General features: G+C 34.8%; 1 protein-coding gene across 3 annotated transcripts in view; it reads right to left on the reverse strand.

Moving 5' to 3' along the window:
- Positions 1-15,615, reverse strand: part of SPATA7 (spermatogenesis associated 7) — a 34,075-nt gene that overhangs the window by 4,178 nt on the left and 14,282 nt on the right. For all 3 annotated transcript variants that reach the window (XM_082383714.1, XM_082383713.1, XM_082383712.1), the window contains 4 exons: positions 13,018-13,151; positions 4,536-5,011; positions 3,330-3,396; positions 1,535-1,650 (listed from right to left, as the gene is read on the reverse strand). In XM_082383714.1, coding sequence (XP_082239840.1) covers positions 1,535-1,650; positions 3,330-3,396; positions 4,536-5,011; positions 13,018-13,151 — 793 coding nt within the window. The remainder of the gene's footprint in view (positions 1-1,534; positions 1,651-3,329; positions 3,397-4,535; positions 5,012-13,017; positions 13,152-15,615) is intronic.

The following is a 15,615-nucleotide window of genomic DNA, read 5'->3' on the forward strand; positions in this document are numbered from 1 at the left end:
AAATTAGAGTATTTGAACAAAACAATGATTTGGCATACAGTAATATGTTAGTAATAATATGTTTCAGAATTTTAAAGCACTTTCCACATTCATTATCTAATCTAATCTTCAGAAAAACCCTGTCAGGTATATTGGGTAGGTGTTATTTTTTCCACTTATTGAACAATTCACCAAGGGGCAGAAAGGCTAAGTAACTTGCCAAGGTCATATGTTAGTAAGTAGCAAAGATAGATTTTTAAACTAGTCTTGTAATTACAAATTCGTGATCCTTTTAAAAATTGTACTATGAAACTTACCTTGTATAAACAATTATCAGTTTGACTAAGATTAAAACATAAATGATGTTGGAAACATATTTGGAAACATATCTCCCTATAGAAAAAAATTTTAAGCTGTTAACTATGATAAATTTTGTCATTATTCAGTTATGTCATCATTAGTTAATTCCAAGCTTCCTATTCAGGTATATTCAATTATAATATTTTACTTTACTTCTTTTAGATAGAAGCTACTAGGAAAGATAACTATCCCTTTCTTTAGGTCATTCTTTATATTCACTGCAGACTGGCTCAACTGGCTCAAGAGAGTATCTTAAGTTATGAATACTAAAGCATCATGAATTTCCCGACAGAGAAGTTAGCAATAACCCCCCCTTACCACTCCCTCCCCCCACAAAGCCTTGCCAGGTGAGATCTCCCTAAAGAAAGGCCTGAGGGAAGACCTGGGCCCTGAAGCACTGTGTGTGCTTGCTTCCAGTCTGCTACAGGATGTCTCATTCTTGCTCTTTAGTCTTTTTTTCCTTCCACCTCCTTCATCTCATATCCAAACTCTGACACTGGAAACACATTTGACAGCTGAAGCTATCAAAGGCAATTTTTAGGTTCTACACTACCTGCTAACCTATCATTTTTATTTAGGCACAGTGTTCCATAATTCCTAAACATGAGGAGTCGTTTTAAAAAATAGTGCCTCCTCTACAAAGCACGGACAGATAAAGCATTAGCACATGAGGAATATTCAAAACCACAAATGCTGAATCCTCAAATGGTAGGGTTCTTCAGTGCTATCTGTGCCATGTAAACTGGTTAGCGTCACTGCCAGAGGATCTGTCTTGGGGAAAATCCTTTCTCATATGAAGAGGGATAGTAAATAATACAAGCCTGTGTCCCTTTTCCCTTTATTAATGAATTAGCAAAATGAATTCATTTACACTTTTAGTGACTACCTACTTTGTAATACTTCCTTAGTAAAACTAACAGGGCCACTGAATTGTGTAATACCAAAACAGATGGGAGAGCATTCAGTTAAAACAGTACTCATGTTTCCAAGTCTGAACTGTCCGTCCCCCGCCACCGCCCCCCTACAGCACGTGCGGCACGTGGGATCTTAGTTCCCCTGACCAGGGTCAAACCTTCTCCCCCTGGAGTGGAAGCACGGAGTCTTAACCACTGTACCGCCAGGGAAGTCCCCTCATGTTGCAAAGTCTGTACGTCTGTTACACAGGAAAGCAGTTAGATATAAACAGGTGAGATACCTTGATGAGGAACACTGAAGAGCACCGTCTTTAACCTCATCCCATGGTAATTCATGCCCTTGTAAAGGTAAAGGGGTTATTTTTCCTTTGGTACCATATGACATACAGCTAGATGCCTGGGGATGCAATGAGAAGAATATATCTTTATTTTGCTTCAAAAATACATTATGAAAGCAGAACTAAAGCAAAACAGCAAATTTCCAAAATAGTTGATGAAAGAGCGTAGAGATACCCAGTAGATAAAAGCGACTGATATATTAGGACAAAGGATGTTTCAGAATTCACTTTTCATACAATCAAGACCTTTTTCTTAAATTTATTTAAAGGTAAAACAATTTCTTATATTTTAATGACGAATATCTTAAATGACATTAAAGAATACCACAAATAAACATATAAAGAGAAACGAAGCAAATAAGTAAACTTGAGAGAAAATAGCCTATTATTCAGAAACTCAAATAGCCCATCTGTTTCAAATGCCAACCTATCAAATATGTATTGTAGAAGCAGTGGTAGCTCCGGCAGTATGAACAACAATATAAAGAAAAAAACAAAAATAATGGCAGCCTACTTTTATAGAACGCTTACGAGGTGCCAGATACTGTGTCAAGCATTCACTTGCATTATCAAAGTTAATCTTTAGAATGCTAAGTTACGTGTAGTGCTTTACAGTTTTAAAAGTGCTGTTAGGATGGTCTATCTACTGTAGCTAGTACTCTTACTAGCTTCCTCAAGTAGATTATGGAGTAAGTGGACACGCCGTTTTCTTACAGGGTTATAGATAAACATTTGGAGCACCATGTCATAAAAATGGACTTCTGCTTTAGTTTATTTAGTTATCTGTGGAGCTAAAAACCCTCTTCCTAAATCTCAAGCTAGTCATAGCCATCATTTACTGAGCCCGGGTCAGACTAGGTACTTTACCTATAACATTTAATCCTTCCAATGATCCTGCACATTAAGTACAGTTTTTCTAGAGGTGGACACTCAGCTGTCAGAGGAACTGATTTGTCCTTGGGCCTTAAATGGCAGAACCCTATGTCAAACAGCTATTAATGGCTGGGATGGAAAACTACGATCCTCTACCCATTTTCAGAAGGGAAGAGGGAAGCTGAGTATGCTTACATTATCCCTGAATCTGTTTGACATTTTAACAGACGAACCTTTTTCTCAAACAATAAATTTAGATAAATTTAAATTAGTGTATGATTAATACCCCTAAAATAAAAATAATCAGTTTATATCTTAAAGTCAGACTTAAAGCTGTAATATTTTAAAATAAGTGATTGCTAAACATTCAAAATACAAACACTAAAAAAGATCTTTACAGTCTAGAAAAAAGTAAAGGCAAGCACAGGAGAATGATATCCATCTGTTTTTATAAAATGTATAATTTCCAATAATATAATCAGTGGCAATTCTTTAAAAAAAAATACAGGCATAGAAACTAAAATAACTTCTGCACAACTTTTCTGGCTCCTTTAGCGATCCAAGTCTGCATCTTTGAAAAGAACATATAAGGTATTTTACTCATCCACCCCTCTATCCAGCCAGCCAACCAACCACCTAGAAAAGCTGCCAACAAAAAATGACTTCCCGGATTGGGCAGGATCCACCTGGCCACTCACAGAGAGCTATAACCATCTGTAAACAAGCAATACTTCTGTATACTGGTTGTATCACATGCAGGAAGTGTCACCAAGAGATTATTCTTCACAGTCCAAATAGCTACACATGTTCTGTTAAAGCAGCTATAATTCTAATGTGGGACACAAAGAAATCTCATTTTTATTACCTGCTTTATGTTCATTTCTGAATCTGTGGAGTTCTTAATCTCAACTGTCTCAAAATCAGATTGAAAGCTGTAATATTTTAAAAGAAATTATTGTTAAATCTTCAAACTATAAACACTGTGATAATAAGCTTTACTGGCTAGAAAAAAATAAACTTCAAACATGAGCGATAAAATGCATCTATTCTTGTAGAATGTGTAATTTCTAATTATATAATCGGGAAATAGATATGGTTTGTATTACATATGCCTCTTTTTCCTTTTTTTGAATAGCAGCTAGATTTCAGTTGGACAGAATGGGACTAGGGAAATAGAAACCATTATCTTCAAAAGCTGTCAAAAATATAATCAGAAAAGTATTCGTTGTATTTGCTTCCCTCATTTCTTCTTCACTTAAAAATTCTACCATTAGATTTAATTCCTTAATTCTTTAAATGTATACAGACTGATCTTACTATACCTCTTATCTTTACCCAGAGAAAAGAATACTAGTCATAAATAGTTTTTTACTTTTAAAAATAATTAAAACCTAGCACTAGATAAGTACTCATTTATATAACACTAGGAAAAACAATCACAAATCCGCTAACACTCAATACTTTACAAGATTTGTTTCTTTCTTCAATCATCTGGCAACCTTTAATGAATATTCATTATGTGCCAGGCACTACTGTATATGAAAATATTATTGAGGCAAATTATACTTAATTTCCAGAAATTATCCCAATTGTCTACATTATACCTGAGGAGTTGTTGCTGAGTATTTGCAGGGAGGGAAGCATAGGGGTAGTTAGACAAACAGTTGCTTCTTCTCCCCCAATATAGCCCATTGTTTTGCCATTTCTAACATAAATCAATAAACATATTTACACAAATGCTGTCTGATGACATATTTTATGGATTCTCTGAAAGTATAATATTTAAAAACGTACAAAAGTTCTAGTACCGTGTTTGAAACAATAAATTAAAATATGTAACATTCATGTTTATAAGGAGCTTGACAAGTTTAATAGCTATTTACTTTTTCAACAATTACTCTGATAGTTCTAGTGATTCATGCAGAAGGAAAAGTCACATTAATCTCATTCTAATCAAAAGGGCACTTACCAGACCTTAAGTGCGGCACATAAGGTACATGATATAAAGTAAGAAATATTATTTAATTTCTACCACATCTTGAAGGATCTACTATTGGCTGCTGTGTCATACCTGCTTAATTCAGTCTGCGTTTCAGCTTCTATCTGCTGATCTGTAAAATCCTTTTTTCTTTTGGCAGGTGTATAATATCGATACTGTGACAGGAAAGATTTTGCTTCTGTTTTTAAAGTGCGTGGGGTGAATGGCAAATGTCTGTTGGAAAAGAGTTCAGAATGTTTATCCAAAAGGTCCCCACTGGGTGCTTTCGAAATAACTAACTGAAACCGCTGGGAATTTAGGGATGTGCCCCGGGGCCTTCTGCAGTAGGAGGTTCCAGAGGATGATTTCCTGGGCCCAGAGGCACCGTAATCCATGCTGGATGGGAAGGAACTGGAGTTCTTCTCAGTACCATTTGTGAGGACTTTACCGGATTTAGGTGGACTTAAGTGTAGTCGCTCTGAAGAAGTTACTGGTGACCTTTTAAAGGATGGAAATCCGTTCACTTCTTCGATTAACACAGCATCTTCATCTTGTGGTTCTCCTGGAGGCTAAGAACATTTGGTTTAACAGTGATCAGTTACATTTACAAATTCAGATAATTGGGGACCTCCAGATTACACATTAAAAAATGTAGAGCCTCAGGGCTCTACAAATATAATGTGTATGTTCCTGAAAATTTGTATATGAAGTTATATTCAAGTTTTTGAGTTATTAATATATAAAAATATAATTCTAAATATAAGCAATAGCAATCATTTTTTCTTTCTGAAACTAAAAAAACGATTAATAACATATATCCATATTTGTGGTCTTGAACCTGTGTACTGAGGTAGATCTCAGTTTTATTTGAGTTTCCAAACCAATCGTGAGTACTAATCCCCTTCTCAACCACTGCTGGTGGCAGAATCCACCCCTTCCTGCCTTGTCATGCCATCTTCAGTGCCAGCAGTTCCTCTGTGACTTAAAGGCTTTGAAGGAATGAAAAGGAACTTCTCTTCACAATGTATGGATGTATGGAGCCCTGATTTAAGTAACTGATGTTTTAAACATAATTACGAAAGATTTATGCCATAGGGAAGTTCATATATGTTTCTTTTGCAACTTCTCATGAGTGGGGAAAGCTTTGAAAGGAAGGCATTTTGGCCTGCTCTATTTCTTTTTGGTTTAACCATTAAAAAAAAAATTTTTTTAATTGAAGTATAGTTGATTTACAATGTTGTGTTAATTTCTGTTGTACAGCAAAGTGACTCAGTTATACACATATATACATTCTTTTTAATATTCTTTTCCATTATGGTTTATCCCAGGATATTGAATATAGTTCCCTGTGCTATACAGTAGGACCTTTTTGTTTATCCATTCTATATGTAATAGTTTGCACCTACTAACCCCAAACTCCCAATCCATCCCTCCCCCACCCGCCCTCCTCCTTGGTAACCACAAATCTGTTCTCTATGTCTATGAGTCTGTTTCTGTTTCGTAGATAGGTTCATTTGTGCCATATTTTAGATTCCACATATAAGTGGTATCATATGGTATTTGCCTTTCTCTTTCTGACTTACTTCACTTAGTATGATAATCTCTTGTTGCATCCCTGTTGCTGCAAATGGCTTTATTTCATTCTTTTTTATGGCTGAGTGGTATTCCATTGTATATATGTTTGGTTTAACTTCGGAAGAACTATTTCTACAGGGTATTCATAAGGTTTAAGAGTATAGGTAATATTTTACTCTTTTACAGACTAGATGCCCATAGACTAGATGCCTTGTCCATGATTCCAGACTTTATGGACACCTGTGTGTACCCTTTACAGAACTCTGAGGCACTTTATTAAATGGTAGAGAAGAAGTTACATGGAAGTTAATCTGGGGTGAAAAAGGCTGGGATTTAGCCAGTTATATCTGTCCTACAAGCTCACAGGGAGGAAAACAAGAGGAAGATAAACAAGCTGAATAAGAAATGAGCTGAGTGCTTTCTGTGCACAAGGTACTGTTACTGCCTTTGAGTAGAAATAAAAGAGGAATAGTAAGAACTGTTACTATTATCACTGCTACTATTACATATGGAGTGCATACTATGTGCAAGGTACTGTTCTAATTAATTTACATGTACGACTCATTTAATCATCACATCAACTTCTGGGTGGTGGTACAATTATTACCTCTACTATGCAGATGAAGGATCTGAGGGGCGGGGTCTCATAGATTTGAACCCAGGTGAACCTATGCTCTTCCCATTATGTCATACTATCTATTTTACAGACTCATCTGAAAATTATACATTTTTAGATTTTTTTTACACCACCAGGAATCTTAAGCTGATTTTAACTCCTTTCATGGTAATGAACAAGTCAGCTAACTTACATATTGATTTACCTCAGCAAGGAAATTGTAGATAACTAGATATTGTGACTACAGCCTAAAATAGGTCAAGTCACCTATTTCCTTTCCAAGTGCTTTCTAACTTTATCCCAAATATAAGGCAGAATTACTCAAAGCAACTAAGTATTTTGGCATTAAACTGTGAGTCACGAGGGTGGTGATTAGTTAACGACTTTAACACGTTAGTTGTAAAAAGTGTTCCCAAACTGGGTTCACACTGCAGCTTATGTACCAGAGGAGTGTGGCTCCCCGGAGAGCAGTTTCTAGGTAGGACCTGAAACCTCTTTTAGGGCAATTAGACAAGAGTCACAGGGATTACGTACACTTGGGGAACAGAACAAACTGGGATCATAGCAGGCAGAAATGCTTAAGGCATTAGATTGCCTGTGAGAAAATTCTTACCAGTAATGGTTATTTAATAAACAAAATGAAACACCAAAGAAAGTCTTTAAAGGCAGGAATATATTCTCATCTGTCTGAAATGCGCTGGGAAAATTGCTCTTGAATCAATTGAAGGCATGAAACTTTTCTGTATCTTTATATCTTATAATCCCTACCCTGTATCCTACTTCTTCTTTCCTTGGAAACCAGTAGAACACAGTACAAAACCAACTGTACCTATCTGCTTTTTTGAGATTATGTAATTTTTAACTATGAATATCAGAAAGCTTGGATATGATTTTCACAGAAAATGTGTAACACACTGGTAAATTCACCAAAATTAAAATAGCAGATCACTGTAAAGTTCTAAAATCAGAAAAGTGTTCATCAATTATTGTCAATGGAACAAAAATTCTGGTGGTAATCTGACCACTTTCACTTTCAGTTTAATCCAATTTGTTGTAAACTGTTTCTGTGATTTAAGAATTTATGTAAAGTGACAATCATTGACAGTTTACACATACATTTTTTTTTTGTCAAGAATACCTATCCAATTTTACAATCACAGAACAACTGAGTATTAAATCAATCTTTTTCAGGGATAATGTCAGAAGAAATGGTATACAAAGACTTTCCAATTGTCAGGTTTTAAAACAGTTGAGGAATCAATTCAAGTGCAGAACAGGATGGATACAATTTATTTAAAAATTTGATTAACACTTGTTTTGCAAAAAGCTTCAAATTGTATTTTACAAAAGAAACTGATAGCGTCTGATTTTCATTGTTTTATAGTGCTTTTAAAATAGATTTATTTAAGAACACGAATCACATTCATATATCCAATTAATCTTAATATCACATGGTATGTGCTGCACCAGTGATGTGAGTGAGTGGTGAATAACTGTGTGTGGGGTACAAGGTGCAGACTTAAAAGTGTCTGAGGTGGTAGCACATAAGTCAAAATGTAAGAGAAAATAAGTAGCCCATATTACAGTGTGGGCAATTAAAGAAAAAGTCTTTGATTACACGATCTCATGTATATAAACAGCTAATATGTCCAGAGGCTAAAGTTACCACTTTCTTTTGAATTGTAGCAAACTTTTCAGTAAATGCAGATTATAACTACAGGTGTATGTTAACCATAAAACCCACCCAATTATCAAAATATTATGCCCCAAATAATAATTTTAATTTGAATATATCTAAATATTTATCATCAAGTATTATAAAAAATGTAAGCAAATTGCAAATTACTATTAAGTCTAAATGGAGTAAAAAATATACTTATATAAAAGCATAAATGAACTATATTTTTAGAGGCAAAAAGTTACAGGGTTACAGTGACTAAAGGAAAAATGAATGGAAAACATCATCCATTTACAGACTTAATTATATATTTTATTTTCAACAAATCCCATCCTTACCTCAAAACAGAATTATTAATTTATATTCAAAATGCTAGATAATAGAAACATATTTTAAAAAATATGTTTAAAAAGTACTGTCACTAAAAATGAAAATACATACATGAGTCAAATACTGATGAACAGATTCCCAGATGGTACAGTGTAGAGCAGGTTTATTCTAAAGGAAGCAGCTCTATTCCTAGTCCTTTTATCTATATAACAGCCTTGGGGACTCTTAAACATATTTACAGCTTTCCTGATGACTCCCAAATCTATTTTCAGCTCAGACCTCTCTCCTGACACAGATACTTACATCCAGCTCTCTACTGAATATATTAGATGTTCCAAAGGCATCTCAAATTAAGCAGGTCCGAACAAGTAAACTCATACTTTACGTTATCTCCCTCCCGAAGAAAACACTGCACTTCGTCCTGCTGTCATTACTTCAGTGAATGATCACCATTCTCCCAGTTGCCCAAACCAGAAACCTGGAAACCTCTTTAATTCCTGCCTCTTGCCCTTCATATCATCTGATCAGTCACCAAGTCCTGGGGATTCTACTTTTTAAATGTCTCCTATATTCCTTGTGCTCCTTCTGCTGTCTTATAGATCATATCTTAATCATTTCTTCCCCATACTGCAACTGTCACACAATTAGTCTGTCCTTCCCTGCTGCCAGTGTAGTCTTTGTAAAGTGTCAATATGATGACATAACTTCCCAACTAAAAACTGGTCTATGGCTCCGCCACACTTCTCAGAGAAAAAGGACCCAGGTTCACTCTTAATTCACAAATGCCCTTAGTCTTTACCCCTGCCTACTGATATGCCACATCTTCATGTACAATGGAAAGAGCTGGAGTCAAAAATGAAACGGCTTTTACCAACAGGCAATAGTTTTTCCATATCACAGTTGCTAGGGGACAGAAAACAAAGCTCAGGGCCTTATCTAGACAGTCTAGGAGACCATGCTCATGAATCTGGGATCCTCTCAACGGCTATCCTCCAATTAGATGACTTACAAAGAAACTTGCCCATCTTGAACACTGGCACTGAGAGAACAGTGGCCTTTGAGAATGCGAAATCATATGCTGCTTCCACACAAGCTTGCAGCCTAAATTTGCATTACCCAGATGGTCCACAAAAACCTTAAGCCAAGACAAATGACTCAAGTTTTTTCCAACACATAAATTGTAGGGGGATAAAAAGGTGGGGGAAAGAGAAATTATAGATTAAAAGAAATGTATCAATTAGTTGAAATTATTTAGATTCCAATTCTAACAAACTTAAAAAAAAAAAAAGAGAGAGATAATGGGGAAATGTGAACAGCGGATATTTGATATTAAGGAATTATTAATTTTTAAGGCATAATAATGGTATGGTGGTCTATCTTTTAGATATATACAGAAATATTTATAGATAAAATTATATATCTGGTATTTGCATCAAAATAATCTGGGATGGGGGTAGTGAGTGAGGATATACATGAAATAAGTCTGGCCCTGAACTGATCATCGTTGCACGTGGGGGACAAGAACACGTGGGTTCATTATACCACTCTATTTTTATAGATGCTAAAATTTTCAAAATTAAAAAGTTTAAAAAGAGACCATCACACACACAAAAAGACTTCCAGTTTCAGCTGACGGATGGAGAGAAATGGAAAGAGCATAGCTCTCACCATGATAGTAAGAAAAAAGCCGGACAAACGGCAAATTAATGATTTTTCTTGAACTATTGAGAGAACTAAGGTCACAACTAACCTAAAATCCACAGTGATATAGGTACCTGCAGGGAGAAACAGGACCTAAGCATTTGCTTATTTGGGACAGATGCTGCTGAATGACATATAAACTGGTAAGAAGATTACGCTAGAAGTTTTTAGCTAATTGCTAAGGACTGAGTGTGGACTAGTGTAAGAGTGTGAAGCCTCTGAGACTTGGGGAGCTTGTACCCTCTTGCAGGCTTTTCCTCTAGGAAAGAGCTTTTCCACCAAAAGCTCTCAGGGAAGAGCAGGAAGAATCCTGAGAAAATTTCCCCCTTCCCTTGTTTCTTTGGCATGGCTAGGGGAGGGGAACAGCACCCACTGCAGAAATTACTCCCAGACCAACTTTTCCTTTCTCTCAATCTACAGGGGGAAATTCCCTTCACTTTGCCACATAACAATTACAGAAGTGATATTCCATCACCTTTGCCACATCCCATGGGTTAGAAGCAAGTTACAGGTACTGCCTACACTCAAGACGAGGGGATTGTTTAAGGGTGGGGATCACTGTGGGGCTTAGAATCCTGCCTACTACTGTGGGTCAAATAGAAAGTACACAAGAAGAAAGAAGAAATAAAAACATACTAAATGCTCCACTTTAAAAGGCAAAGATTATCAGAGTGAATAATCTGACCCACCTAAAACCCATCTAAAATATTAGGATTAAAAAATGGAAAAAGATATACCAAAGGAATACTAATGAAATGAAAGCTGGTTTAACTATATCACTATCAGAAAACACTTTAATATAAAAAGCATCAAGGCAAAGAAGTTCAAACCACAGTGACAATAGGTTAGATTCACCAAGAAAATATATCATCTCTAAGTCTGTATGTATATAATAATATAGACTCAAAACATATAGAACAAAAATTGCTAGTACTAATTCTTGGAGAAATAGCTAAATACATAATCATGTGAAAGATTTCTCTTAATAAAAGATAGACTAATTAGACAAAAAGATCAATAAGATTTGAACATCTAAAAGATATAAAACTTAATCTAATGCATACACTATATATTAAATACTGCATACAGCTATAGAATATATTTCCTTTTCAAACACATATGACATAGTGCATTAAAAAAAATTGTCCAAACAAAAGAAAAAAAACTGTCCACCTACTGGGTCATAAAACAAATCTCAAGAAATGGGTATCATACAGATGTTCCCTGATCAAAATACAATTAGGCTAGAAATCTGTAACAAAGAGAAAACCAGGGAAAAACAGAGAGATTAAGAAACACTTCTAAAAGACGCTTGAGTTAAAGAATAAATTGTAATGGAAACTGTAAAATACTTTGAACTGAACCATAATAAAAATACCACATTATCAAAACTTGTGGAATGCAGCTAAAGCAGCACTTGAAGGAAAATATATAGCCTTAAAAATGCTCATACTATGAAAGAAGTGAGGCTGAAAATAAACTAAACAAAAGTAGAAGAAAGTACTGTAACATAAACTCAAAGAAAGCCAAAAGAGGAAAATAAAGCATGAACATTACCCAACTAGAAAACAAAGTACAACAGAGAGGATCAATGGAGTAAAAGATGTGCCCTTAAAAAGATTAATAAAACTGACAAATCTCTGGTGAGAATAATAAAGAAGAATGAAGGCACAAATAAACAACATTAGGATAAAAAGAGGAACTAATACATATTCAAGAGAGATTATGAAATGATTTAAGAGATATTATGAACAAGTCTATGCCAAGAATTTGAAAATTTAGATGAAATGGACAACTTTCTGCATATGTACAACTTATGAAAATAGTTCTATAATGATTTCAAAAATTGCAGTCAAAAATCTTCTCACAAATAAAACTCTAGGCCCAAATAATTTTAATGCTGAGTTCCATCAGCTTCAAGGAACAAATAATTCCAAACTTATATAAACTACTCTAGGAGCATGGAAAAAGAGGAAAGAGCATCCAGTTTATTTTATGAGGCTAGCAAAACCTGACATAGCAGAAAAAAGGGAAAATGACAGGTCAATATCAACAATGGACATAGATGCTAAAACCCTAAACAAAATATTAGCAACTGTATCTGGTAATGTATTAAAAAAGGAATTACATCATGACAAACCTGTGTTTATACTAGGGATGCAAAGTTGATTTAACATTAGAAACTCGATTATAATTCACTACATTTGAATAGATTAGAAAGAAAAATTGTACCATCATTTCAAAAAATGCAGAAAAAGAATTTGATAAAATTAACACACATTCATGAGAAAGGAAAAAAATCCTCTTAGCAAACTAGGAATCGAAAAGAATTCCCTTTATCAGATGATAAAGGGTATCACAAAAAACCTAAAGCAGGGGTGAGCAAACTATAGCCTACAGGTCAAATCTTGCCCACCACCTTATTTGTTAATAAAGCTTTACTGGAACAAAGCTACATCCATTCATTTATGTACTGTCTATGGCTGCTTTCCAATGGCACAATAGTTGTGACAGAGACTGTGTGGCCTGGAAAGCCTAAAATATTTACTATTTGGCTATTTACAGGAAAGTTTACCAATTCTGACCTATAGTAAACATTATCAAAAAGTCAGGTTGCACCACCAATGAAGTATCTTAGAAACATTTACTTTTAAAAGGTAAAAATACTATCTTACCTTTTGTAGAGTGTTAAGTAATGACTTGGAATTACTTTTAGAATTGGACTGCATTGCAGTTTTGGTTAATTTCAATTCCCTTTCACATCGTGCTAATTCCTTTTTGAGTTTCTCTCTTCGTTGTTGGTCTGCATCTGAGGGGAAAAAAATCTTTTGAAATACAGAATAAAATAGAAAAATTAATTTTTTGGTGTTAGACGACTAGTAAAGGGCACCTTTTTCTTTTGAAAGAGAGAGAAAGTCTTTTTTAAAAATTATTTATTTATATATTTATGGCTGTGTTGGGTCTTCCTTTCTGTGCGAGGGCTTTCTCTAGTTGTGGCAAGTGGGGGCCTCTCTTCATCGCGGTGTGTGGGCCTCTCACTGTCGCGGCCTCTCTTGTTGCGGAGCACAGGCTCCAGACGCGCAGGCTCAGTAGTTGTGGCTCACAGGCCTAGTTGCTCCGCAGCATGTGGGATCTTCCCAGACCAGGGCTTGAACCCATGTCCCCTGCATCGGCAGGCAGATTCTCAACCACTGCGCCACCAGGGAAGCCCCAAGGGCACTTTTTTCTTGCTAAAAATGTTTATACTACTGATATGTAAATAAAAATCCATATACTTTTCTGTATAAAGATAACAAATATTCAATTTATAGAAACTTCAAATGGATTGACTATTTAAAGAGCACAAACAAGATATGACAAATTGATTAAGCCTAAGGGCTCAAGGGAGCAATTCTTAGCAGATATAGACATATAAAGGTTAGAAATGCTTGACTGTGTTGTCTGCAACTGTAATCACCAAATGCAGAGTTTGAATTAATCCATATACTCCCCCGCAAATGAAATATTATTGTCAATACCATCATATGCTATAAAAATTTAAGCTTTATATGAGTCAAAAAAATGACACTAAATTTTAAAACATTATTTTTAATTAGGATAAGTGATTTCCATTTTTCTTAACTGCTAGTCATTTGAAAATACAAACGAAAAAGGGGGTTTCACATTTTAGTGTGCGTTAAGTCAGTATTGAGTCATTATCAAAGACTGAAAATGGCAAAATGAAAGCTAGTCAAGTTTCAGAGTTAAAAAGAAGGCTAACCATAAGTAAAATGACTTGTATTTTCATGTAAAATTTAAAATTTAACATATACTTTTTAATTGGAATCTATATCAACTTAATGGACAAGATAATTTCAAGTTTCAAATCACCCTGATTTAGGGGGGAAAAAAAGGGGCAAAAGGTTTGAAAAGACACTTACTAAAGATATATAAATGGCCAATAAGCTTATGAAAAAATGCTTTACATACTTAATCATGAGGAAAATGTAAATTAAAATCATAATGAGACACCACTTCACACCCACTAGAATGGCTATAATCAAAAAAGGAGTCAATAACATGTTACCAAGGATATGGAGTAACTGAAATCCTAATTATGTTGGAGGCGAGAATATAAAATGGTATGGCCACTTTAGAAAACAGTTTGGCAGTTTCTTAAAAAGTTAAATACAATTTTACCATATGACCTAGCAATTCCATTCTCAGGCATATACCCAAGAGAAATGAAAATTCATATTCACACGAAAGACTTGTACATGAATGTTCATAGTGCACTATTCATAATCGTCAAAAACAGAAACAGTGCAAGTGTCAGTCAACTGATAAATAGACAAAATGTGGCATTATCCATACAACAGAATACCATTTAACAATTAAAAAGGAACAAAGTACTAATTTAGGTTACCACATAGGTTAATCTCAAAAACATTATTCTAAGTAAAAGTCTAATGCAAAAAAACACATATATGACTCCATTTATATAAAATGTCCAGAAAAGGCAAATGTATAGAGAAAGAAAGCAGATTAGTGGCTTCCAAGGCTAGGAGTGGGATGAGGAAGCAGCTGCAAAGCTATCATTTTGGGGATCTTCTTAAGGTGAGGAAAATATTCTGAAACTGGTTTGTAGTGATGATTGCACAATTCTGTAAGCTTAGTAAAAATCCATGAATTTTATGGTATGAAAGTTATTTGTCAATAAAACTGCTATAAAAAATAAAGCCTTTCTAATGCCTTAGAATATGGCATTATTTAGACAATTCAACAAAGTATATAGAGATATTCTAGTTTTGATAAAGACAAATTATCAAGTCAGTTGTCTGCTATGACAGAAGAGTATATCTTGTAAAAACAGAGATGACTCAAAACCACAGATTTATTTCTTTTTTAAAATATGTCTTTAAAGCCTGTTTCTAAGTTAGTTCATACTGATTATAATGAGCATCAGCTTTGTAACACACAAAGTAATGATTATTAATTACACTTTGGTTCGGTGATTACAATCTTTGCAATTCTTCTAGCCATCACAATATTCTTCATTTACATGGCCAAAAAGAAAAACTCCGGTCTCAACTGACTGAAAGCAGAAAATATCATGGGATAAATAAGCACTAGCTAAGTCTAAATTCTAAATACAAAAAATAGGAGTAATTCTTTAAATACTACTTATATGCCGTCAATTTCTGAATTTTTATCTCCATCCTGGAACTCTCTCCTGAACTCCAGACTTTGTATTCCAGCTGCCTCCTCAGCATCTCCACTTGGATTTCTAATAG

Source organism: Balaenoptera borealis, assembly GCF_965194805.1.
Source record: "Balaenoptera borealis genome assembly, chromosome: 3".
Taxonomy (NCBI): Eukaryota; Metazoa; Chordata; class Mammalia; order Artiodactyla; family Balaenopteridae; genus Balaenoptera; species Balaenoptera borealis.